Source organism: Oncorhynchus gorbuscha, linkage group LG13, assembly GCF_021184085.1.
Source record: "Oncorhynchus gorbuscha isolate QuinsamMale2020 ecotype Even-year linkage group LG13, OgorEven_v1.0, whole genome shotgun sequence".
NCBI classification, from domain to species: Eukaryota; Metazoa; Chordata; class Actinopteri; order Salmoniformes; family Salmonidae; genus Oncorhynchus; species Oncorhynchus gorbuscha.
Window position 1 is genome coordinate 41,934,900 of NC_060185.1, and position 25,036 is coordinate 41,959,935.

Sequence of the window (25,036 nt, forward strand, 5' to 3'; positions counted from 1 at the left end):
ATTCACAGGCAGGTTTAGAACTTTTTTTCTTATTGATCTATTAACTCATGTACTGCCTGGTGATGTCACCTGGCAGGCCAAATCTCCCTCGAACCAAACAGGCAGTCTTTCAGGCAGTCTTTTCAAACAGCTCTTACACTAAAAGGGCTGTATTATAATTGTCCCAATTTCAGAGTATTATTCCAACCTCATAGTGAGAAAAAACGCATTTTTGACTGCACTGGGCCTTTAATAAATCTGATAATCTTACAAAAAAATACAAGCGAAAACAAGTAAATAGATTTCATATCTTTATTGTTAATAAGGAAACAAATCTGTACAAAAATTTCATGTAGAAAGTTCAGTAAAAAAAAAAAAATCAAAAACAGCAAATTTACACTGCATGAAACTGAGAATGAGATTCCCACAAAAAAATGTGGTGCTACTTTACAGCAGTGCCGTCCCTCTGTGAGAAAGTACATTGGAGAATGGAACCACAAGAAGTCACATAGTCGCCACAGGAAGTGAACCACGCCACGGCACACACCACAGGATGTCATGAGGCTGTCACAGGAAATGAACAACACGTGCTCCGAACGCTATAGGGGACGCCCAGTTTCCCACAGAAAAAAAGGTGCTTGGTTATTCCCACAGGTTCTTTGCTTAAAGGTGCAATGACATTGCAAAAAGGGGCTCAAAAAAATAAATAACCTGAACTGAAAACAAAGCATAGACTGCAGTAATGTTAAGGCCTTATAAGTGATACAGTATGGCAACACAGAAAATAGGATGATCACAGTTGTATCCATCAGAAGGTCTATTTCAGGTTTACATGGCAAGTTGGGACTGTGTTAACCTCTTGGGTTCAAGGTTAAAACTGTAGGCTTCAGTGAAGGCTGTTTCTCCCACTTGACATGCAAACGTTCTCAACTGATTTCAACCACTACATTGCTTGTTGTTGTGACCTCTTTCTAGACATTTGTTCCTCTTTGTAATGCTTTGAATTGATAGGGACAGCTGTTGGTTCACAAAAAATGGTTGATGTTTCTTAAAAGCCCTGATTTCCTGGACGCTTTGAGATAAAACGTTGTGTACAAACTGACTATGGAAACTTTTCAATGGAATGCCTTGGCAAAGACAGATATTAATGCGCTAACACAGTTGATGGTTCACCCTTTGTGTAACTGTTGATGAACTAACTGGTCAAGTTATTCCAGTCTATTGTCAGATATTTATCTTTAAGCTTATTCCATCCTCATTTTATGGGTTCTTGGCTTTCAGATAGATTTAGAATTAATTTTTTATTAGGAATGAAAAAAAAAACTTATTTCACACAGAAAAAGTAAATACAAATTGTATTTTTGAAAATGAAACAAAATGCTACAAAACGTGTTTAACGTCAAAATAAACAAAGGTCTTCAGTTTCTTCTCCCAAACTACAATACATGTATTATACAATTGAGGGGCAATTTGATTATCATTTAGTAATCTTTAGTAATCATGAAAAGATAAACATCCAAGTCATGTTTTAACCAGAAATACCATCTCAAATCCACTGGATTTAAATACACTAACTGCTTCCAACTGTTGATCCAAAGACAAAAACAACTGCACACATGGCAGATTTCAAACACAAACAGAGAACTTACAATTTAAGTATGTTTAAAGCTAATTGAATCTCATCCAATGATAACAGGTCTTCACGATGGCTTGTTACTGGCTCCTCCTATCCACCTCCAAACCAAACCACCATCTCCCAAAACAAATATATACAAACAATTTAACACTGGTAATAACAGTGGGATTGTCCGACAGTGCTACAGCTCAACTCAGAGCCTCCAATAGAAGTGATGGTCTGGTAACTGGCTCATATAGTGTTCAGTGTAAATGTAAATGTAAATGTAAATGTGTGTGTGTGTGTGTGTGTGTGTGTGTGTGTGTGTGTGTGTGTGTGTGTGTGTGTCAACCACTGCTCCATCCAGGGTCCCACACACCAACCACTGATTGTCCAGGTGATGGGAGCGATAGAAAGGCACAGAGAGGTCAATGAAATGTATTCAGATTTGAAGGGAAGAGTAGCATACATATCAATTTATATACACCACTACACTCTTAGGAAAAAAGGTGCTATCTAGAACCTAAAAGGGTTCTTCGGCTGTGCCCATAGAACCATTTCGAAGAACCCTTTTTGGTTCCAGGTAGAATCCAAAAGGGTTCTCCTATGGGGACAGCCAGATAACCCTTTTGGAACCGTTTTTACTAAGAGTGTACTGGCTCTGTTTACCAAGTCAAGTTGGTCCTGTCTGAAACTATAGGCCGACCTCTACAGCAGATCCCATATAGTATATCGCTATAACTTATCCCAGTAGTAAGCTTGGCTCATCCAGCGATATAAACTGATTCGTATTAACCATAGTGTGACTTACAGGGGATTCTACACAGGCCCCTCAGTACCCGCATCAAGCCATGCTGTCGAGCAGTTGAATTGCTCATTCTACTGTACCATGACCTTAATTGGAAGAAGTTGTACACACACATACAGGAGCCATAGCCTCTCCGTCAGGTAAAGCCCTCACGTCGCCACCACACCACACATCAGTGTGCTTCACAGTTTACAAAAAAGGACAGGAACACACAGAAGCCCACACGGTCTGGGAGACCAACCTGGGTCAGAATGCTTCATCAGGAGCTGTCCCAAAGAGAGATTGAAAAAAAAATATATATATATATACATATATATATATACACAAGATGTACAAAAGAGACTAAACAAAAGGGGTTCGTCCGATCCAGCGGACTGAGTCCATTCTGAAGCAGTCTGTGATTGGTCCAGTAGGGAGCTCCGGCGTGTCCAATCCCTAGGGTCAGTCTATCTCAGTCGGTACAGAATGCTGAGGGTATCCGAGAGGAAGTTGAGGACTCCTAGACATAGGCCTCTCCAGTCCTGCCGTTGGGGGATGCCACCCTGAGAGAGAGCGAGAGAGCGAGAGAGAGAGAGAGCGAGAGAGCGAGAGAGAGAGAGAGAGAGAGAGAGAGAGAGAGAGAGAGAGAGAGAGAGAGAGAGAGAGAGAGAGAGAGAGAGGAAATTAGTCCTCAGCTCCAAAATAATTGTGGCCTTTCAATCTTGACGCTTGTTCAAATGATCATTTGTGGACAAAGTGACCTTGGCAAACCATGGATATGATGAAGAGTCTGACTCTGAGACAGTAAATAAGGGATAGAGGTTACATTGTTGATGATTGCAGTGTAACACCACACGGACATAAGTGACCTAACACTGAATTGACTTAGCTCTCAAGATATATTTAGAATAGCTTGGGTCTTTATAAACAATTTCACCAAAAAATGAATTTAGAAATGCCATAGGATAGCATCCACTGTCCCCTGCTTTAAGAGAAAGCCTATACCATAATGATAGGATGTTGTGGCTATGTGCAACCACTATTACACAGTTTATTACTTTCTAGATCCCATACTTTTTAATGGCTTTAATATCCACTTGCTGGAACAGCTGAGATGTTATCGCGTGCGAGTCTATCTGTGTGGGTGTGTCTGTCTGTGTGTATACAGTGCACCTGGGTGGAGTTAGGCAGTCTCAGAAAGACACTGTCTGCAAAACAGAGGCAGGAGAGGCGACACATCGCCCGTCAACAGCAGCTTTGAGTCACACACTAAAAATAACCCCGCTCTTTAGTAGGAGAGAGAGAGGTGAAAAAGAGAAGACGAGAGAGTGTGTGTGAATGTGAGAAAGAGAAGTAGTGAAAACCAGACACTGACAGACAGAGAAAAGTAATGAAAACCAGACACTGACAGACAGAGAGAAGTAATGAAAACCAGACACTGACAGACAGAGAGATGCTAGCAGAGAGCTTAAAATACACAAAGAAATAGAGGAGAGTTACAGCTCAGACTCAGAGGGAGGGAGGGAGAAAGAGAGGAGAGATACAGCTCAGACTCAGACTCAGAGAGAGAGAGAGGAGAGATACAGCTCAGACTCAGAGAGAGGGAGGGAGAGAGGAGAGTTACAGCTCAGACTCAGAGAGAGGGAGGGGGAAAGAGAGGAGGGTTACAGCTCAGACTCAGAGAGAGGGAGGGAGAAAGAGAGGAGAGATACAGCTCAGACTCAGAGAGAGAGAGAGAGGAGAGATACAGCTCAGACTCAGAGAGAGAGAGAGGAGAGATACAGCTCAGACTCAGAGAGAGGGAGGGAGAAAGAGAGGAGAGATACAACTCAGACTCAGAGAGGGAGGGAGAAAGAGAGGAGAGTTACAGCTCAGACTCAGAGAGAGGGAGGGAGAAAGAGAGGATAGTTACAGCTCAGACTCAGAGAGAGGGAGAGAGAAAGAGAGGAGAGATACAGCTCAGACTCAGAGAGAGGGAGGGAGAAAGAGAGAATGTATGCACACATGACTGTAAGTCGCTTTGGATAAAAGCGTCTGCTAAATGGCATATATTATTATTATTATAGTTACAGCTCAGACTCAGAGAGAGGGAGGGAGAAAGGGAGGAGAGTTACAGCTCAGACTCAGAGAGGGGGGGGGGAGAGAGGAGAGTTACAACTCAGACTCAGAGAGAGAGAGGGAGAAAGAGAGGAGAGTTACAGCTCAGACTCAGAGAGAGAGGGGGGGAAAGAGAGGAGAGTTACAGCTCAGACTCAGAGAGATGGAGGGAGAAAGAGAGGAGAGTTACAGCTCAGACTCAGAGAGAGGGAGGGAGAAAGATAGGATAGTTACAGCTCAGACTCAGAGAGAGGGAGGAAGAGAGGAGAGTTACAGCTCAGACTCAGAGAGAGGGAGGGAGAAAGAGAGGAGAGTTACAGCTCAGACTCAGAGAGAGGCAGGGAGAAAGAGAGGAGAGTTACAGCTCAGACTCAGAGAGAGGGAGGAAGAGAGGAGAGTTACAGCTCAGTCTCAGAGAGGGGGGGGAGAGGAGAGTTACAGCTCAGACTCAGAGTGAGAAAGAGAGAAGAATTACAGCTCAGGCTCAGAGAGAGACAGGGAGAAAGAGAGGATAGTTACAGCTCAGACTCAGAGATAGGGAGGGAGAAAGAGAGGAGATACAGCTCAGACTCAGAGAGAGGGAGGGAGAAAGAGAGGAGAGTTACAGCTCAGACTCAGAGAGAGGGAGGGAGAAAGAGAGGAGAGTTACAGCTCAGACTCAGAGAGAGGGAGGGAGAAAGATAGGATAGTTACAGCTCAGACTCAGAGAGAGGGAGGGAGAAAGAGAGGATAGTTACAGCTCAGACTCAGAGAGAGGGAAGAAGAGAGGAGAGTTACAGCTCAGACTCAGCGAGAGAGAGGGAGGGAGAAAGAGAGGATAGTTACAGCTCAGACTCAGAGAGAGGGAGGGAGAAAGAGAGGAGAGTTACAGCTCAGTCTCAGAGAGGGGGGGAGAGAGGAGAGTTACAGCTCAGACTCAGAGAGAGATAGTGAGAAAGAGAGAAGAATTACAGCTCAGGCTCAGAGAGAGACAGGGAGAAAGAAAGGATAGTTACAGCTCAGACTCAGAGATAGGGAGGGAGAAAGAGAGGAGAGATACAGCTCAGACTCAGAGAGAGGGAGGGAGAAAGAGAGGATAGTTACAGCTCAGACTCAGAGAGGGAGGGAGAAAGAGAGGAGAGTTACAGCTCAGACTCAGAGAGACGGAGGGAGAAAGAGAGGAGAGATACAGCTCAGACTCAGAGAGGGGGAGGGAGAAAGAGAGGAGAGTTACAGCTCAGACTCAGAGAGAGGGAGGGAGAAAGAGAGGAGAGTTACAGCTCAGACTCAGAGAGAGGGGGGGAGAAAGAGAGGAGAGATACAACTCAGACTCAGAGAGAGGGAGGGAGAAAGAGAGGAGAGTTACAGCTCAGTCTCAGAGAGGGGGGGAGGAGAGTTACAGCTCAGACTCAGAGAGAGAGAGGAGAATTACAGCTCAGGCTCAGAGAGAGAGAGGGAGAAAGAGAGGATAGTTACAGCTCAGACTCAGAGAGAGGGAGGGAGAAAGAGAGGAGAGATACAGCTCAGACTCAGAGAGAGGGAGGGAGAAAGAGAGGATAGTTACAGCTCAGACTCAGAGAGAGGGATGGAGAAAGAGAGGAGAGTTACAGCTCAGACTCAGAGAGGGGGGGGAGAGATACAGCTCAGACTCAGAGAGAGAGAGGGAGAAAGAGAGGAGAATTACAGCTCAGACTCAGAGAGAGATGGGGGAGAAAGAGAGGATAGTTACAGCTCAGACTCAGAGAGAGGGAGGGAGAAAGAGAGGAGAGTTACAGCTCAGTCTCAGAGAGGGGGGGAGAGAGGAGAGTTACAGCTCAGACTCAGAGAGAGATAGTGAGAAAGAGAGAAGAATTACAGCTCAGGCTCAGAGAGAGACAGGGAGAAAGAGAGGATAGTTACAGCTCAGACTCAGAGATAGGGAGGGAGAAAGAGAGGAGAGATACAGCTCAGACTCAGAGAGAGGGAGGGGGAAAGAGAGGATAGTTACAGCTCAGACTCAGAGAGAGGGAGGGAGAAAGAGAGGAGAGTTACAGCTCAGACTCAGAGAGACGGAGGGAGAAAGAGAGGAGAGATACAGCTCAGACTCAGAGAGGGGGAGGGAGAAAGAGAGGAGAGTTACAGCTCAGACTCAGAGAGAGGGAGGGAGAAAGAGAGGAGAGTTACAGCTCAGACTCAGAGAGAGGGGGGGAGAAAGAGAGGAGAGATACAACTCAGACTAAGAGAGAGGGAGGGAGAAAGAGAGGAGAGTTACAGCTCAGTCTCAGAGAGGGGGGGGAGAGTTACAGCTCAGACTCAGAGAGAAAGAAGAGAATTACAGCTCAGGCTCAGAGAGAGAGAGGGAGAAAGAGAGGATAGTTACAGCTCAGACTCAGAGAGAGGGAGGGGGAAAGAGAGGAGAGATACAGCTCAGACTCAGAGAGAGGGAGGGAGAAAGAGAGGATAGTTACAGCTCAGACTCAGAGAGAGGGATGGAGAAAGAGAGGAGAGTTACAGCTCAGACTCAGAGAGGGGGGGGAGAGATACAGCTCAGACTCAGAGAGAGGGAGGGAGAAAGAGAGGATAGTTACAGCTCAGACTCAGAGAGAGGGATGGAGAAAGAGAGGAGAGTTACAGCTCAGACTCAGAGAGGGGGGGGGGGAGATACAGCTCAGACTCAGAGAGAGAGAGGGAGGAAGAGAGGAGAATTACAGCTCAGACTCAGAGAGAGATGGGGGAGAAAGAGAGGATAGTTACAGCTCAGACTCAGAGAGAGGGAGGGAGAAAGATAGGATAGTTACAGCTCAGACTCAGAGAGAGGGAGGGAGTAAGAGATGAGAAATACAGCTCAGACTCAGAGAGATGGAGGGAGAAAGAGAGGAGAGTTACAGCTCAGACTCAAGAGAGAGGGAGGGAGAAAGAGAGGAGAGATACAGCTCAGACACAGACTCAGAGAGAGAGATGGGGGAGAAAGAGAGGATACAGCTCAGACTCAGAGAGGGAGGGAGAAAGAGAGGAGAGTTACAGCTCAGACTCAGAGAGAGGGAGGGGGAAAGAGAGGAGAAATACAGCTCAGACTCAGAGAGAGGGAGGGAGAAAGAGAGGAGAGTTACAGCTCAGAGTCAGAGAGAGGGAGGGAGAAAGAGAGGAGAGTTACAGCTCAGACTCAGAGAGAGGGATGGAGAAAGAGAGAAGAGTTACAGCTCAGAGTCAGAGAGAGGGAGGGAGAAAGAGAGGAGAGATACAGCTCAGACTCAGAGAGAGAGAGGGAGAAAGAGAGGAGAATTACAGCTCAGACTCAGAGAGAGAGAGGGAGAAAGAGAGGATAGTTACAGCTCAGACTCAGAGAGAGGGAGGGAGAAAGATAGGATAGTTACAGCTCAGACTCAGAGAGAGGGAGGGAGAAAGAGAGGAGAGTTACAGCTCAGACTCAGAGAGAGGGAGGGAGAAAGAGAGGAGAATTACAGCTCAGACTCAGAGAGAGAGAGGGAGAAAGAGAGGATAGTTACAGCTCAGACTCAGAGAGAGGGAGGGAGAAAGATAGGATAGTTACAGCTCAGACTCAGAGAGAGGGAGGGAGAAAGAGAGGAGAGTTACAGCTCAGACTCAGAGAGAGGGAGGGAGAAAGAGAGGAGAGATACAGCTCAGACTCAGAGAGATGGAGGGAGAAAGAGAGGAGAGTTACAGCTCAGACTCAAGAGAGGGAGGGAGAAAGAGAGGAGAGTTACAGCTCAGACTCAGAGAGAGGGAGGGAGAAAGAGAGGAGAGTTACAGCTCAGACTCAGAGAGAGGGAGGGAGAAAGAGAGGAGAGATACAGCTCAGACTCAGAGAGAGGGAGGGAGAAAGAGAGGAGAGTTACAGCTCAGACACAGAGAGAGGGAGGGAGAAAGAGAGGAGAGATACAGCTCAGACTCAGAGAGAGGGAGGGAGAAAGAGAGGAGAGTTACAGCTCAGACTCAGAGAGAGGCGAGGGAGAAAGAGAGGAGAGTTACAGCTCAGACTCAGAGAGAGGCGAGGGAGAAAGAGAGGAGAGGTTGAGAGGTGGGGAGAGAGAAAAACAGAGTAGAGGAGGACACGGGGTAAGAGAAGATAGAGAACCACTGACCACACAGAGAAAGAGGGGCACAGTAGGAGAGGTCACAACACAAGATACAGGGAAAAAAAGCCCTGAACAAGAGAAACAGTAGAATGGTGGTGAGTGAGTGTATGTGTAAGTGTTTGTAGTGTGTTTGTAGTGGACTATGACCCTCACGTGCCTGTGGTTTAGTCACCCCTCCCCAACCCCCACCCCCTACTAAGCAGGCTTTTTGTTGTTACTTGCTCTAAGGAAGTCCTTTTAGCTAGCCTGCCTGTAAACAACATTTCCCAAAATCCCCTGTCCTTCCACCGTTACCAGACAGCAGGGCAAGAGCCAGTTTAACCAGGGCAAACAAAACATTACCAACCTGATCCACAGACCAAGGGCTTTATTATACTGGAATAAACCTGACAGTTTATTATGTGTGTGTGTGTGTGTGTGTGTGTGTGTGTGTGTGTGTGTGTGTGTGTGTGTGTGTGTGTGTGTGTGTGTGTGTGTGTGTGTGTGTGTGTGTGTGTGTGTGTGTGTGTGTGCGTGTGCGTGTGCGAGCGAGCGTTTGTGTCTGCGTCACGGGGAAAGGGAATGTTCGGCTCGGCAGAGGCATGTGAGTGAGTGAGCGCTGGAGTAGGGTGAGGTCAGCTGTGTTTGTCTGCAGAGGGGGAGGCAGGTTGCCGGGTGCCGGGGGGAGATTACCCTGTGTTTACTCCTGTGGCAGCCTCACTGACTGGCTCCTCACGCGATACAGCCCAGCAGAGGGAGGGGGGGAGGACGGGGGAGGGGCAACTGGAAACTGAACTTCAGTCACAACACTCCCAGCTCATGGATATCAGATTGATCCATTTACACACACACACCAACTTACACATGCACATTTAAATTGAAAACAACTACACATTTATCAGAACTCACCAAACAATACACCATCTCATAAACAGATCATTCGTGTGGTCATTCGTCCTTACCATTCTCTGGAGGATCGTAGCGTTCAAGTCGTCGCCGATTCTCTTGAGCTGGTTGGCCACTCTTTCCACCACCTCGTTGTCCAACCGCGGGTCCGCTACGCCAGGGGCTCTGTGCTGGGGAGAAGCCTGGGGAGAGCGCTCTCTCTGGGGCAGCAGGTCAGGCAGGGGATCCCTGGCTGTGGTGTCCTGGAGCTCTCTGTCTGGGTCTGGGGAGAAAGAACAACACGCGTGCCATTACTGCCTCTGGCAGACAGCCACACCTCCCTAGCCCACCACGACCATCTCTGAAACACAATATCAACTAGACTATATCAAAGGCAGTGCAGACCAGGCTGAATCAGGTCAAGTTTCGGTAGGAGGCAGATTGTGGATAGTCTCCTGGCACACAAAACATGTCTCCTGTAATATTGTTGTTAGTCTAGTAACAAGAATATGATCCAGAACAGCCGCTCCGTCACCCCAAAATGCGATCCCCACCCCCCCGCCCTCACTTCTCTGGCTCCATAAGAGTCTTAGGTGTCTAGAAACAAGCATGTCCTCTGGTCTAAACCATATAGACTACAGTCTTAATGGTGGCTAGGCTGCTTAGCAACACAGACCCATTGTTTACTGGGTAAACATGTACCCCCCCCCCCCCCACCCACCCCTGTCAGACAGTTCAGACTAGTCTTGAAGAGTTTTTTTATATCTTGGGGGTTGCCACCGTCAACCCTGTATTTTCCCCTTCAAAATTAGAATGTAATCTCCTAATCTGTTTAATAAGTCTAGAATACTTGTGTTTGTGTACTACAGTGTTTGTTAGAAGGAGGAGCTCCTGTCTACTCTGTATAGATTCAGAATAGGGTAAAGCTTATTTGCATAGAGGTTTAAAAAAAAATCTATTTTATTACCCTCTGATTACTGCAACGCAAACCAACGACACTGAAAGTACTGTGTGCATCACTGCCAATGCCGACCGTCACCGAGAAAATACATTTAAATCAATTCAAGTCTATTTGTCATATGCACAGTATACACGGGTGTACACAGTACAATGAAATGCTTTAGTGACCTTATACAAACTGTTTCGCTGTGTCAAGATTCGAAGACACTTCAAATTAAGTGGAGGGAAAAAACTCTGTGCATCCTATGAACGGGTTCCGTCCAATTTCCTCCCAAACCCCACTGTGTTTGTTCACAACCCTGACAGAGAGCTCCACAGGAAGCAAGGCTCCTGGCTACAGCGGGATTTGTGTCGCTGTCATGAGTATTTTCTGATCCTTAAGATGCAGGTGACTAGACAGCGAGAGGAGAGAGAGACAGACAGACAGAGAGAGAGCGAACAGAGCCTGACAGAGAGCTCCACAGGAAGCAAGGCTCCTGGCAAAAGTGGGATTTGAGTCGCTGTCATGAGTATTTTCTGAGACAGAAAGAGAGAGAGAGAGAGAGAGAGAGAGAGAGAGAGAGAGAGAGAGAGAGAGAGAGAGAGAGAGAGAGAGAGAGAGAACAGAGGAACTCTGGCTTGTTGCCAGGGTAACTATAAGATGGTGCTCCCAGAGATGGAATCAAGCCATTGGTGGACAGATTCAGGGGCTAGGCTGGGATAGGGTGGACAGGCTGGGGGGCGGGGTGGGACCAGTCTGCCCGGGGACTGGGGAAGAGGCAATGAGAGCGCAAAGGTGGGAAACACAAGGAAGGGGAGCGGCTGAAAGAGGGATTACAGAGGAAACAGAAATGGTCGAGTAGAAACAGCGGCAGGTCTAATGGAAGGAAACGGGGAGAGAGAGGATAGGTTATGCCTCTAGAAGGGGAACAGACTGCTCACTCTATGGGAAGCTGTGAGCAGGAGACAAGTCTCGACATGCCACAGCATTTGACTTACAGGCAGAAAGAGAGAGTACCAGAGAGAGATACTATTCCAAACTATTCCTTTCAGTTGCAAAGCCACGTGCTCAAAATGCTTCCCTCGCCCCCTAAGTAGCTCCGTAGCCCAAAGCCTGCAGCCCTAAAATCCTCACATGCACACCAATACCACACCACACCAGTACAACCCTGAACTCTTCCCATGACAAGATTCAGAGAAATAGCCTAATCCACACTTACCATTGCAATAAATGACCGTGACAATACCCCACATACTGTAGCTTGTGTCCGTTAAAACATAGGCTAAACTTTCCACTCCTGTCAATGGATGTGAAGCTCCTATTCCAGATGCAATACTCTGACTGCCTTCTTCCAGGCCCCTCCCCTCATTGGTTTCCATCTCAATTGTTTAGGTTTGTTTACTCTTTCACAAGCATGGACACAGCAGATCAAAGGAAGTGCATAAAACAGCAGCAAACGTGTAACATTCGGTTGAGAGCTTTCTATCTGGGTTCCAAGGGCAAGCTTCTTAGGTCATACTCAAGGCAATCTAGGTAAAGCAGCAATAGGTTATGGCTATATAAGGGAGGATGCTTAAAGGGCGCATTTTCTGCACTGCTTGTATTTACATCCTAAGGTGAGGAACTTCACTTAGATGTACAAGCATCAATGAGTCGTACAAGTACAATAACAATCACATTGAAGTCTATTGCTTCATATGCAAAATGCATCTCGATTTCATCTACTTTCCTTTTCGATCGACTCACACATTCCATCACACAGTTGAGGGGGGAACTTTCCCATCCAATGCCACTGCACTGGCATGCGAGCATGGTGTCCTTTGATGCTAGTATTTCCTCATAGCACTAAGCTATTCACAGCTACCACTTGTAATCCTATTCTAACATGACCATGGTTTCTGCCTCAGTGGCTTACCATTTAGACCTATGCCTAAGAACTGTGTATTAGCAGCAATACACACTACATGAAACATCACAGTATCCAGCAACTAGTAGTAATAACCTACCTGTGCTTGCTCTTGTGGGGGTGTCCAGTGGATGGATACTGGGGTGTGGGGATGCTTCTCTCTGTGGCTGGGGGGGCAGAGAGCCCTGCCTGGGCTGGGTGTCCATGTTGTGGAGCAGTTGGCAGGACTGGTGGTATGCAGCCTGGAGAGGGTTGTTGCTGCCACCAGGCCAGGTGTCTGGCCGCTGGACCTCCATACGGCAGCTGTGTTGTCTGCCCCGGCCATGGTGGTCCACTCCACTCTCCGTCTGGGGGCGGGCCATACCAGGTGCAGTCTGTTGATGTTTACAAATGCATAACAAAATTGTAATAGACATTGACTGATTGCCCCTTTTACAAACCGTTGACACCTGGTTACTATGAGCGGTGAATGTCTGTGTGTAAAGGCATTAAGCTGTAAGATAAGGCATCAACATTCTAAATGGTCATTCTAGCCCCAAGGTTTGCCAAAGTATACATTGTCTGGTCTTTTGCCTCCCTATGTAAATAGCGTAGCCGGCAATACACTCCTATGGCAAATGTGTTGTGTACAGCGTTCAGCCAATCAGGTTTCACCTGTCTGTTTTTACCCCTGCTGTACACAATGCCCTCATATTAAATGGAGTTGAGGAAACCGACGCCTTTGCAGCCTGATAAGAGTATGTTTATGTACAAACCGGTCACTGGGGACATGAGTGTATTACCAGCTGGGCTGATTGCTGTGACTGGAGGTAATACCAGTGATTTATATACACACTAGATGACTAATAGGGTGCGCTGTATTAAAGCCACCATGTCTCCATCTTGGCACTCCCACATCGTTGTAATAATATATTTTGGAAGATATAGAAATGCATTTATTAATGTCTACATTCCTTTTTTGCCACATGTATTCTATTATATACACCTTTATGCACACTTTAAATTATATTAAGTGGGCTAAATAAAAAACAAAAACAAAAAAAATATATATATATATATATTTTCGAGATTACTAATGTTCCTGACTCTACTACAACAAAAAATACTTAAATAGATGTACTTTTGTTCTTGATGCATTTAATTGAAATACTGTAGAATTCCATTCATTCCTACGGACTGTGGTGTGTATTCACAGATGCCAAGGGAAGGCAGGCTTCACCCAAAAATGTCCAAAGAAAAAAGATAAAAACACATCTCTGTCTTCATAATTTTCCTTCAATCCGCAAGAGGCTGACTGTATCTCACCAGAGAAAGCATCCGAGCAAGTGAAACAGCGCCCCTCTGTCTCTGTTTGTGTTGGCCATCTATCTGATTCTGTCTGGTCATAAAGAGTATGACATTGTTATAGAGCAAACAACGCAATTATCACAACACATAGGTTTTAATAAAATATGGCTTTTTTTAAAACTTGGTTTCACCAGTGATTTTTACTCATGCACCGCTACTGATGGAGGGCCAATATGGCCGACCGGTGTCTTCAAAGCCTCTCAATGACCAATACATAGGATCAGCAAACCAGGGTTTATATACATCATTGGGTATGACACCAGTCAGGAACAACTATGCCCTAGGGGTTTCGGTGCTAGGGTCATTCATAATGCAGCGCTGGAAATTTCTCAGGACCATATATCACGCAACATTTTACATTAAATTGGGTTTAAAGGTATAAGCTTAAAATAGCTAGTTCCACGGGAAATATAGGTTGCCTTGGCATATATATATATGGAGGTCCAGCGGCCAGACACCTGGCCTGGTGGCAGCAACAACCCTCTCCAGGCTGCATACCACCAGTCCTGCCAACTGCTCCCCAACATGGACACCCAGCCCAGGCAGGGCTCTCTGCCCCCCCCCCCCCACAGAGAGAAGCATCCCCACCCCCAGTACCCATCCACTGGACACCCCCACAAGAGCAAGCACAGGTAGGTTATTACTACTAGTTGCTGGATACTGTGATGTTTCATGTAGTGTGTGTTGCTGCTGATACACAGTTCTTAGGCATAGGCCTAAATGGTAAGCCACTGAGGCAGAAACCATGGTCATGTTAGAATAGGATTACAAGTGGTAGCTCTGAATAGCTTACTGCTATGAGGATACTAGCATCAAAGGACACCATGCTCGCACGCCAGTGCAGTGACATTGGATGGGAAAGTTCCCCCCTCAACTGTGTGATGGAATATATATATAAATATGTATGTTTTCAAACAGTCACCCAAGGGTGGGCTACCTCTCAAAACATCGTTTTTTCCCCTCCCTCATCGAGGGACAGTTGGACCTACCTACCCATGTGCGTTATGTGTCCGCTAGATGGCAGCCGCTACGCCCTCGTGAGCGCGACGGTTGTTTATAAACAAATCCAGCAGCCGATTGACACGCGCTACTTCACACTACAGCGCGCGCCAAACTCTGTCAGTGGTAAAACACACACACAAATGTTTGTCCGCTTGTCACTATTGCGACGCTTGATATACTTTTTTGCTCAACTAATACATGTATTTACGTTGCAACATGCAAATCGTATCATTCCTATCCGACTCAAAATACATACAGCGTTTCACACGGAAATGATGAAGTATGGGGGAAAAAAACCATTGAATGTGGATTGTAATTGCGCAGGAGAAACAGTTCCACGCAACACGGGTCTGCCTCGGTCTAAACTTGTTGAAATACTGCCTGTGACTGTCATGTAATTGAAGATGAAAAAACGCTCAACATGGAATAAAAAATATGTGAATTCCATATCTCTCAGTTGAACGTGGAAATGCATCACTGGGCTTCTGTCATGTGTTATCTTATCTGTTCCTCTCCTCCACACAACCACTAAAGTTCACACATCAAACTCATGACCGCCAAGTGTGTAAAACAAGACACCACAAAGGATTTTGCGAAAGCAGCAACCAACAAGAAGATGCCACTTGAATATCACACCAACACACTTTTTACCTTACAGGAAAACCCCATCCGTACCGCTGACTCCTACCACGTCAATCATTTATTTTCAAAACATTATGAAATAGCCACAGTGATTGCGTCGAAAACTATCTTCTGAAACTACTACGATTACAATGTAGCATGCTAGCTATAATATCCTAATTTGACGTGTCAAGTTATTTTGACAGCTAGCTAAATCCACAGCCGAAGAACCCTTTTAGGTTTTAGTATATTTTTGTCTAAGAGTGTGCTATAGCTAGCTATACATAACAGCTCTATCTTGATACGGTAGCTAACGTTAGCAGCCTGTCAAAAAATTCGCTGCGCTGTAGCCAAGTCCTGCAGCATCACCAAAACATTTGCTCATTTTTAAGACTTACTTGATGTATCTGATGATTCGTGATTACTGTAAATCTGTCTGTAGTTGAGGCACTGTCGATTGCTTGTTGACATCAGAATATGTGTCCAACAAGCTGTTTGACTCGCGACTTGTCCTTGCGTTAGATGTTGAAGAAAGTCCACTTGTAGTTTGTGACATTCCACGTTTCCCACTACGATTGTCAAAACAGTCAGCACATACAAGCCGTCTAGTCTTCTTTTATTCCACGGAAATCGATGCTTATCCAACCCGTTTTCACGGAGCTATGGTCCAAATGTTGATTACAGGGGAGACTGTTTCATAGTGGTATCACTTTGCTTTCACTCCCGCGGTTGCCTGTTTCGCCACGCCCTCTCCACCATGCATGACAACATGTCCTGACATGCACCTCGACTAGAGAAATTCTGCTGCTCTGTTTCAATACCCCGGCCCGGACAAGACTATAAAGGAAGAAACAAAACACCTTTTTGCCCAACCCTGCCCCCTTCCCGCCCCTTTTGCTTTCCTGTGAGTTTACCACAGATTCTGTTGCAGCTGTTGTGTTAACGGTAAACAAAGTCTGGTTGTATAGTTGCCGGTACCTCGAGCCTATGGGTGCAAGAATATGTAATACATTTTAGCCTGTTTTATGCATACATTGGATTGTCAACAGCATATCAGTAAATCAGCAGCAGCATCATTATCAATGCATGCCTTTGTCAGACCATCAAATTATTGTTTGTCTCTTTTGGCGTGTTGTGAAGTTGAGATGAGGTATGAGGACAATTGACTGTATATGACAAGGGTTCAAAGTGCGTCTGCATTGCATGTTAAAACCCGTTATACATGACATAATAAGTTATAACCTCGTTATAACCATGGGCTGAAAAGTACAATAACACAGAAGCATACATGAACAATTGTGAAGTGGGCCTATTGGACAGGTGGTTGAATGACACTCATAACCTGTCACATTGTTAGGGGAGGTCACCCATTGAACACCTTTTCTTTATCAATTGCATGTTTGTTATTCGAGATGAGATATTTTTATGATCACACATAGGGGAACAATATACTTGTTTGTTTTACTTACATCATGATTTTTTCTCTCTCAATTAATCTGATTTAAATTAGTATTTTTGTGTGGGGAAAAGAAGATTTACCCCCAAAATGTATTTTTTTCCCATTTCCCATTTGGATAACTGCAATGATGCAATTGAAAATGGTATTTGTAACCTCTTACATTAAAGACACAAAATAATGCAAAATGATGACTAGGCCTATGCAGCTAATGCTTTGATGTTTTAAATAAAATTCTTAAATCCCCCCCCCCCCCAAATAAAAGAAAACATGCCCAAATTATAATATGGGATCAGGATATGTTTTGTCAAACACTGAAATCCAGTTATGACAAATCGCCTAATCCGGGGATATTCAACCTGCTTGTTGATACTGGATTAGAGATATTCAATTGTAATCTTTCTGTCATTTTCAAATGACACCACAATATACAATTTCTATAATTGAAGGCCATTTTTTTGTGTGGTTGTTTTGGTTTGTTTGGAAACATTTAGCAGATTTAGGATCTAAGGGTTTGTAGCCTAGGCTTCATTGCATGTTCAATATCATAGCCTATGTCTCTATAGCCTATATATGCATGAATTTAAAACGTTGAATTATGATAATTGGCAAGACATTATAGTCTATACCCGCAGTCAAAAGAACCATAAACTGAGTATTGGAAATCCCCTTGTCTTGTCCTTTAACCCCAGATGTGAAACATGTGACTGTGCGACCATTGTCTCCAAAGCTCAGCTGCGGGGCGCCCACTGTGAGGGTTTTGTTGTGGTGCCTAATCAGATGGAAATGGCAGATTGTCTCGAGACCCCCCCCCCCCCCCCCCATATGGCAGATTGTCTCGAGACCCCCCATAGCAGATTGGAAATGCCCCTTCCACCAAAAGGGAAATCCCCTCACAGGTACATGTCCGGGCGAACATCCCATCATGGGCAAATTTGCTTGACATCTTGGCAGTTTGCACGACTCATGAGACATACCACCAGAACAGAAGACAATAGACGTGATTGTCGCCCAACTCTCCCCACATTGCCATACACCTCGTTAAATGAATTGAGACATTATCTGTATGCATATCCAGGAATGAAATACAGACAGATCTTAGGTCATCTCATGTGATTAAACATCGTAATTAATTGAACGCTGAATGATTTATTAATTTTGCCCCTTCTTGGTCAGTCATAATCATTGTGTATTCACACATGAGTGAATCCTGCTCCAGGGCTCTATTCCACTGATACAGACACATTGTGAACATTTTGACTGTGATGCACATGGAATGCTTTTCGGGAACTGAGACCTCATAATCATATGTGACAACAAGCTGTCAACAATGTAATTGTAGGCCTATATAATTCTGCTGTATGCTGTGCGGTGCCACACTGATGAAGCCCATACTGGTAGATGTGATTGGTGTTCTGTTACAGGCTGCATCATGCGTTAAGAGAGGGCACGTAACTTGAGTGAGGCCATGCAACTCAAATGAGGGCATGATAGCACCACAACCACATGCGCTCATTTATCTGCCCTGTCTGTTCACCTGCACATACACACTCCCTAATAGGTCATTTACACCTCTGTGATAGTGACAAGCATGCAAATGAGATCATTTGCTTTGTACTGAGTTATCTTCCTGTTGTTTTCCCCAGGCCCACTCTGTTCTGTGCTTCGTCATTGGGTCATCTTGACCCCAAGTAGACCCCCGTGTCTAGACGAGTTACAGTTTATGTCAAATTGACATCCAAAGTTGTCCTCTTTTTCCATTTGAGCTAACCCTAATCTTAACCCTTTCCCTAATCTTAACCAAATTCTCCAAACCTGCAACTTTAATGATCCTATCCTGCTGCGCAAATTCTCCTAAACTGCTACAAAAAGTAAATTCTGACATAAACTGTATACCATCTAGTCAAAACTCTGTAGGAGGGCCAGCAGTAACAGGTGTCTTAATGCGCTATATAAATCCCATGTATTATTATTATTATTATTATTATTATAGGTGTTACAGGTGCTGAGAAGAAGTCATAAACTTTCTCCGTTAGGTGGGAGGGTGTCAGAGGGCAGCCTGCTTGAATGTCACAGCAACCAGATCACGTCTGCCAGTCCTGTGAGGAGTGTGTCTGTGTGTGTGTGTGTGATTTGTGTGTATTTGTATCAGTCTGGTAGTAGTAACCAAAACAGAAGGCCCCAGCACGTCTCCCCACACATTGTAAGCTGAGCCAATGTTTGCGTTGCCACAATGACATCATCCACCCCCCCCCCCCCCCCCACACACACACACACGCACCCTCCCCTTTTTCCAACTCAGATGGGAGACTGCAGAACCCTCCACCCACCTCCATTTCACAAATTACTTTTCATTGCTGCTGCCTTAATTGGCTGCTAAACAGGCACAGTTGGGGCCAATGGGATGCCGCGGGGTAAACAGCTGCCTCCACACGTAATGTAATGGCAGGGTGCTGAGAGACAGACCTGAGACCTGAGCAAACCATCAGCAGGTAGCACCCCTACCATGGGGTCACTGTAGCAACCATGGACTACACTATTGTGTAGGAGTCAGTGCATGATAAACAGGCTTGCATAACTATTTAAGATGGTGTTCCAGCAATTGAACAACATTATAACAAGGTAATAAGAAATAAGATACTTATGTACCACATTCACACTTTGATTCTTTATAGGAAATCTTTAGCACAGAGTGTCATTTGAACATAAATAATAGAAACTGTAAATTGAAGATAATGCAACTCCGTGGAAGGTCAGTTCCACTCCAGAACACGCCTTCGTTCATTATTTTCCATAGAACGCATAGCTCCTCATTGATTATCCTGTACATATTGTGTGTACCAAATGTATATGTTTTAGTTTTACAGATGCATAAACCACCTTAACAATTGAAACGTGTAGGCTAACAGAAAGATCGACAGGACCAATGACATCCTCTCTCATCCCAAATTAAAATTGAAATAGTGCATATGTCTGTCTCTGCAGTAACTTCATCAAAATCTTATCTTATTTGATAAGGTTGAAGAAACCATGGCCCCCTTGACAGCAAATACCAAATTCAGTTAGGCCCTATCAGAAACAAAACAGCTAAATCTATTCTGAATTTCTGTGTGAATTCAGTATAGTTCATGAGTATCAAATATACAAATATATATATATATCTACAGTTTATATATACATATTTTCTCTCTTTAAAATTGTATATACACTGGCAAAATTAGCAAGTGCTTGACACGTTCTGACCTTAGTTCCTTTGTTTTGTCTTTTGTTTTAGTATTTTCTGTTTTCTGTTGTGCTTCTGCACCAGCCAGAACTATTTTCGGTCGTTTCTCTCTGTTATTTTGTTATTTCCGTGTTCATCTAATAAATATGGACACATACCACGCTGCACCTTGGTCCTCGCCTTCTTCCACCGACGACGACCGTTACAGAACCACCCACCAAAAAAGGACCAAGCAGCGTGGTATCGGGCAGCAGCCATCTCAGGACTCCTGGACATGGGAGGAAGTTTTGGACGGCAAGGGATGCTACACATGGGTGGAGATCCTGGCTGGAAGGGATCGCCACCCATGGGAACAGGAGGAGGCAGCCAGGAGAGCGGAGGCAGCAGGTAATGGGAGCCAGCGCTTCGAGGGAACACGGCTGGCAAGGAAGCCCGAGAGGCAGCCCCAAAAATGTATTGGGGGGGGGATAAGTCAGGTAGGAGATCTGAGCCAACTCCCCGTGCTTACCGGAGAGCGAGAGGGACCGGGCAGGCACCGTGTTTTGCCGTGAGTGTGCATAGCCCGGTGCGGTACATTGCAGCGCCTCATATCGGCCGGGCTGGAGTGGACATCGAGCCAGGTGCCTGCCCAGTCCCAGCGCATCTGGTCTCCAGTGCGTCTCCTCGGGCCGGTGTACATGGCACCAGCCTTACGCATGGTGTCCCCGGTTCGCCAGCACTGCCCAGTGCGGGCTATTCCACCTCGCCGCACTGGCCTGGCTACGGGGAGCATTCAACCAGGTAAGGTTGGGCAGGCTCGGTGCTCAAGAGCTCCAGTGCGCCTTCACGGTCCGGTCTATCCGGTGGCAGCCCCCCGCACCAGGCTGTCTCTCCGTCTTCGCCCTACAGCTGCTCCCGCCTGTCCAGCGCTGCCAGAGTCTCCCGTCTGTCCTGAGCCACCAGAGTCTCCCGTCTGTCCTGAGCCGCCAGAGTCTCCCATCTGTCCTGAGCCACCAGAGTCTCCCGTCTATCTTGAGCCGCCAGAGTCTCCCGTCTGTCCTGAGCAGCCAGAGTCTCCCGTCTGTCCTGAGCAGCCAGAGTCTCCCGTCTGTCCTGAGCCACCAGAGTCTCCCGTCTGTCCTGAACCGCCAGATCCGCCAGTCTGTCCTGAGCCGCCAGAACCGCCAGTCTGTCCTGATCCGCCAGAGCCGCCAGTCTGTCCTGAGCCGCCAGAGCCGCCAGTCTGTCCTGAGCCGCCAGAGCTGCCAGGAGCTGCCAAAGCCACCAGTCAGCCAGGAGCTGCCAGAGCCGTCAGTCAGCCAGGAGCTGCCAGAGACGTCAGTCAGCCAGGAGCTGCCAGAGCCATCAGTCAGCCAGGAGCTGCCAGAGCCATCAGTCAGCCAGGGGCTGCCAGAGCCATCAGTCAGCCAGGAGCTGCCAGAGCCGTCAGTCAGCCAGGAGCTGCCAGAGCCGTCAGTCAGCCAGGAGCTGCCAGAGCCGCCTGTCACGCTGGCAATGCCGGAATCGCCCTCCTCTCCGGCGGTGCCGGAGTCTCCTGCCTGTCCAGCGCTGCCGGAGTCGTCCTTCACTCCGGCGCGGCTGGAATCTCCCGTCCATTCGGAACCCGTGGCTAGGGTCCCCAGTCCGAGGTCGGCGGCGAGGGTTGCTGCTCTTAAGAGGCCACGGAGGTGGTTAAGGAGGCGGAGAAAGACTATGGTGGAGTGGGGTCCACGTCCCGCGCCAGAGCCACCACCACGGACAGACACCCACCCAGACCCTCCCCTATAGGTTCAGGTTTTGCGGCCGGAGTCCGCACCTTTGGGGGGGGAGTACTGTCACGTTCAGACCTTAGTTCCTTTGTTTTGTCTTTTGTTTTAGTATGGTCAGGGCGTGAGTTGAGTGGATTGTCTATGTTAGTTTGTCTATGATTTTCTATTTCTGTGTTTGGCCTGGTATGGTTCTCAATCAGAGGCAGCTGTCAATCGTTGTCCCTGATTGAGAACCATATTTAAGTAGTCTGTTTTCTGTTTTCTGTTGTGTCTGCACCAGCCAGAACTGTTTTCGGTCGTTTCTCTTTGTTATTTTGTTATTTCCATGTTCATCAAATAAATATGACACATATCACGCTGCACCTTGGTCCTCACCTTCTTCCACCGACGACGACCGTTACAGAGCTCTAATGTTGCACCCCTCCTCTATAATGTATCTCCGAATAAATCTGATGCATGTCACAAAAAGCAGTGACTGACTTTTTTATGACTGTTTGTGTAGGCTAACCCAGACATGACTTTATGTTGAGGGCCTGTTGCATTATATGACAATTCATGAAATATGTAAAGTGATGCTCCTGTTTTAATCTGGCTTTAGTGATAAAGAGGTGTGATTGCTTCAGGAACAACCATTACCTCATCATCTTCACCCAGTGCTGGCTGGACAGATGGCTCGTGGCCGAGGGGGGTCAGCTGTTCCCATCGTACCCTCATGTGACTCCTTTAGTCCTACAATGCCTTGTTATCTTAAGGCTGTGGAACACAATGTGAAGGAATGCGCATCTTCAGCAATCCACATGAGATTCACAGACTGCTTCCCCATGCGCTAGCAAGACTGAAACCCAGGATTAGCAATAGAAACTAAATTCAAATGTGATCTTGTTCATCATAAATGTTGGATTTTATGCCACAAATTGATCAATAAATGTGTTCTCTCATAGTAAATATGAGTATGCTATTTTAATTTATCCTAAAAATGTGTCAGACAATACAGATGTAAGATTGTAATTTGACCCAGTTTGTTACCACAGAAAAATGATCCTGCAGCAACAGCAAATGTGAATTATTATGTGGATTTTTGTAGGGGTTGATACATTGTTCGTTAGGTCAAATCAAATCTGACACTTTAAAGTGGAAATTTTAAACTTCAGGAGCATTTTTAAACCTTGAGTACACTACAAGTTTCTCATAAAAATGAGTGATCAAATTAAGACCCTACATCTGTATAGGCCTTGCTTAGTGTAGAACAAGATTACCCTATTTATTGGATACTCATCATCAGCAGCCCAGCAATGCAAACCACTACACTTTTTCCTCCCTCCATAGACTCATGGGTTTCCATATGGACTCTCAAGGGCCTGTTGTTTGCCTATCACAACAATTAGGTCATCACCAGGTCTCTGCTGGGTTGCTCTGTTTACAGATCTCAGAGAGGTGGTAGCCATTGCACAGCAGTAATAGGACACCCTTTCGCCAGTGACAGGTCCAGGGTCTTGGATCGTGGGTGGACAGACAATATTACAGTCTGTAACAGAATTCGACCAAACGTCATTGTCTGTGTCAACAGATCGGTCAATACAAACCTGTAACTGATTCCTCTCCTCCTCACTCTCTTGAAGTATTGACGCAGTGATACCAGGATCAAGTTGCATGGTGCCCTTATAAAATGATTCATACACAAATCTTGCATGCAGTGTTTTTTTTTTGCTTAACAATGGGATTGTTTCTGTGTGTCACACAGGGTGCTCACAAAACTCCAATTCACAGTAGATGAAATGATCAACTCACTTTTTTTAGCACTGGTTTTGCTAATAGCTACTTTATTGAGGAAAATGTACTTACTATGACTGAAATACGTGGTTGTCCCACCTAGCTATCTTAAGATGAACGCACAAACTAAACTACAGCAAGAAAAGAAACGTCCCTTTGCAGGACCCTGTCTTTCAAAGATAATTCGTACAAAATCCAAATAACTTCACAGATATCTTCATTGTAAAGGGTTTAAACACTGTTTCCCATGCTTGTTCAATGAACCATAAACAATTAATGAACATGTACCTGTGGAACAGTTATTAAGACACTAACAACTTACAGATGGTAGGCAATTAAGGCAATTAAGTTATGAAAACTTAGGACACTAAAGAGGCCTTTCTACTCAATCTGAAAAACACCAAAAGAAAGATGCCCAGGGTCCCTGCTCATCTGTGTGAACATGCCTTAGGCATGCTGCAAGGAGGCATGAGGACTGCAGATGTGGCCAGGGCAATAAGTTGCAATGTCCGTACTGTGAGATGCCTAAGACAGCCCTACAGGGAGAAAGGACGGACTGCTGATCGTCCTCGCTGTGGCAGACCATGTCTGTAACAACACCTGTACAGGATCGGTACATTTGAACATCACACCTGCGGGACAGTTACAGGATGGCAACAACAACTGCCCGAGTTACACCAGGAATGCACAATCCCTCCATCAGTGCTCAGACTGTCTGCAATAGGCTGAAAGAGGCTGGACTGAGGGCTTGTAGGCCTGTTGTAAGGCTGGTCCTCACCAGACATCACCGGCAACAACGTTGCCTATGGGCACAAGCCCATCGTCGCTGGATTAGACAGGACAGGCAAAAAGGGCTCTTCATTGACGAGTCGCGGTTTTGTCTCACCAGGGGTGATGGTCAGATTCGCGTTTATCGACGAAGGAATGAGCGTTACACCGAGTCCTGTAATCTGGAGCAGGATCGATTTGGAGGTGGAGGGTTCGTCATGGTCTGGGGCGATGTGTCACAGCATCAACGGACTGAGCTTGTTGTCATGGCAGGCAATCTCAATGCTGTGCCTTACAGGGAAGACATCCTCCTCCCTCATGTGGTACCCGTCCTGCAGGCTCATCCTGACATGACCATCCAGCATGACAATGCCACCAGCCATACTGCTCGTTCTTTGAGTGATTTCCTGCAAGACAGGAATGTCAGTGTTCTGCCATGGCCAGCGAAGAGCCCAGATCTCAATCCCATTGAACACGTCTGGGACTTGTTGGATCAGAGGGTGAGGGCTAGGGTCATTCTCCCTAGAAATGTCCGGGAACTTGCAGATACCTTGGTGGAAGAGTGGGGTAACATCTCACAGCAAGAACTGGCAAATCTGGTTCAGTCCATGAGGAGGAGATGCACTGCAGTACTTAATGTAGCTGGTGGCCACACCAGATACTTTTGATTTTGACCCCCCCTTTGTTCAGGGACACATTATTAAATTTCTGTTAGTCACATGTCTGTGGAACTTGTTCAGTTTATGTCTGTTGTTGAATCTTGTTATATTCATACAAATATTTACACATGTTAAGTTTGCTGAAAATAAACACAGTTGACAGTGAGAGGACGTTTCTTTTTTTGCTGAGTTTATAATT

General features: G+C 46.1%; 1 protein-coding gene across 1 annotated transcript; it reads right to left on the bottom strand.

Moving 5' to 3' along the window:
* Window positions 1–277: 277 nt before the first annotated feature.
* bbc3 (BCL2 binding component 3) lies at window positions 278–16,012 on the bottom strand. Its single transcript, XM_046294523.1, has 4 exons — window positions 15,612–16,012; window positions 12,344–12,617; window positions 9,475–9,680; window positions 278–2,944 (listed from the first exon to the last, which is right to left on the bottom strand). Exons 2-4 carry the CDS (start codon window positions 12,603–12,605, stop codon window positions 2,849–2,851), a joined length of 564 nt encoding a protein of 187 aa, XP_046150479.1. The 5' UTR covers window positions 12,606–12,617; window positions 15,612–16,012; the 3' UTR covers window positions 278–2,848.
* Window positions 16,013–25,036: the final 9,024 nt, after the last annotated feature.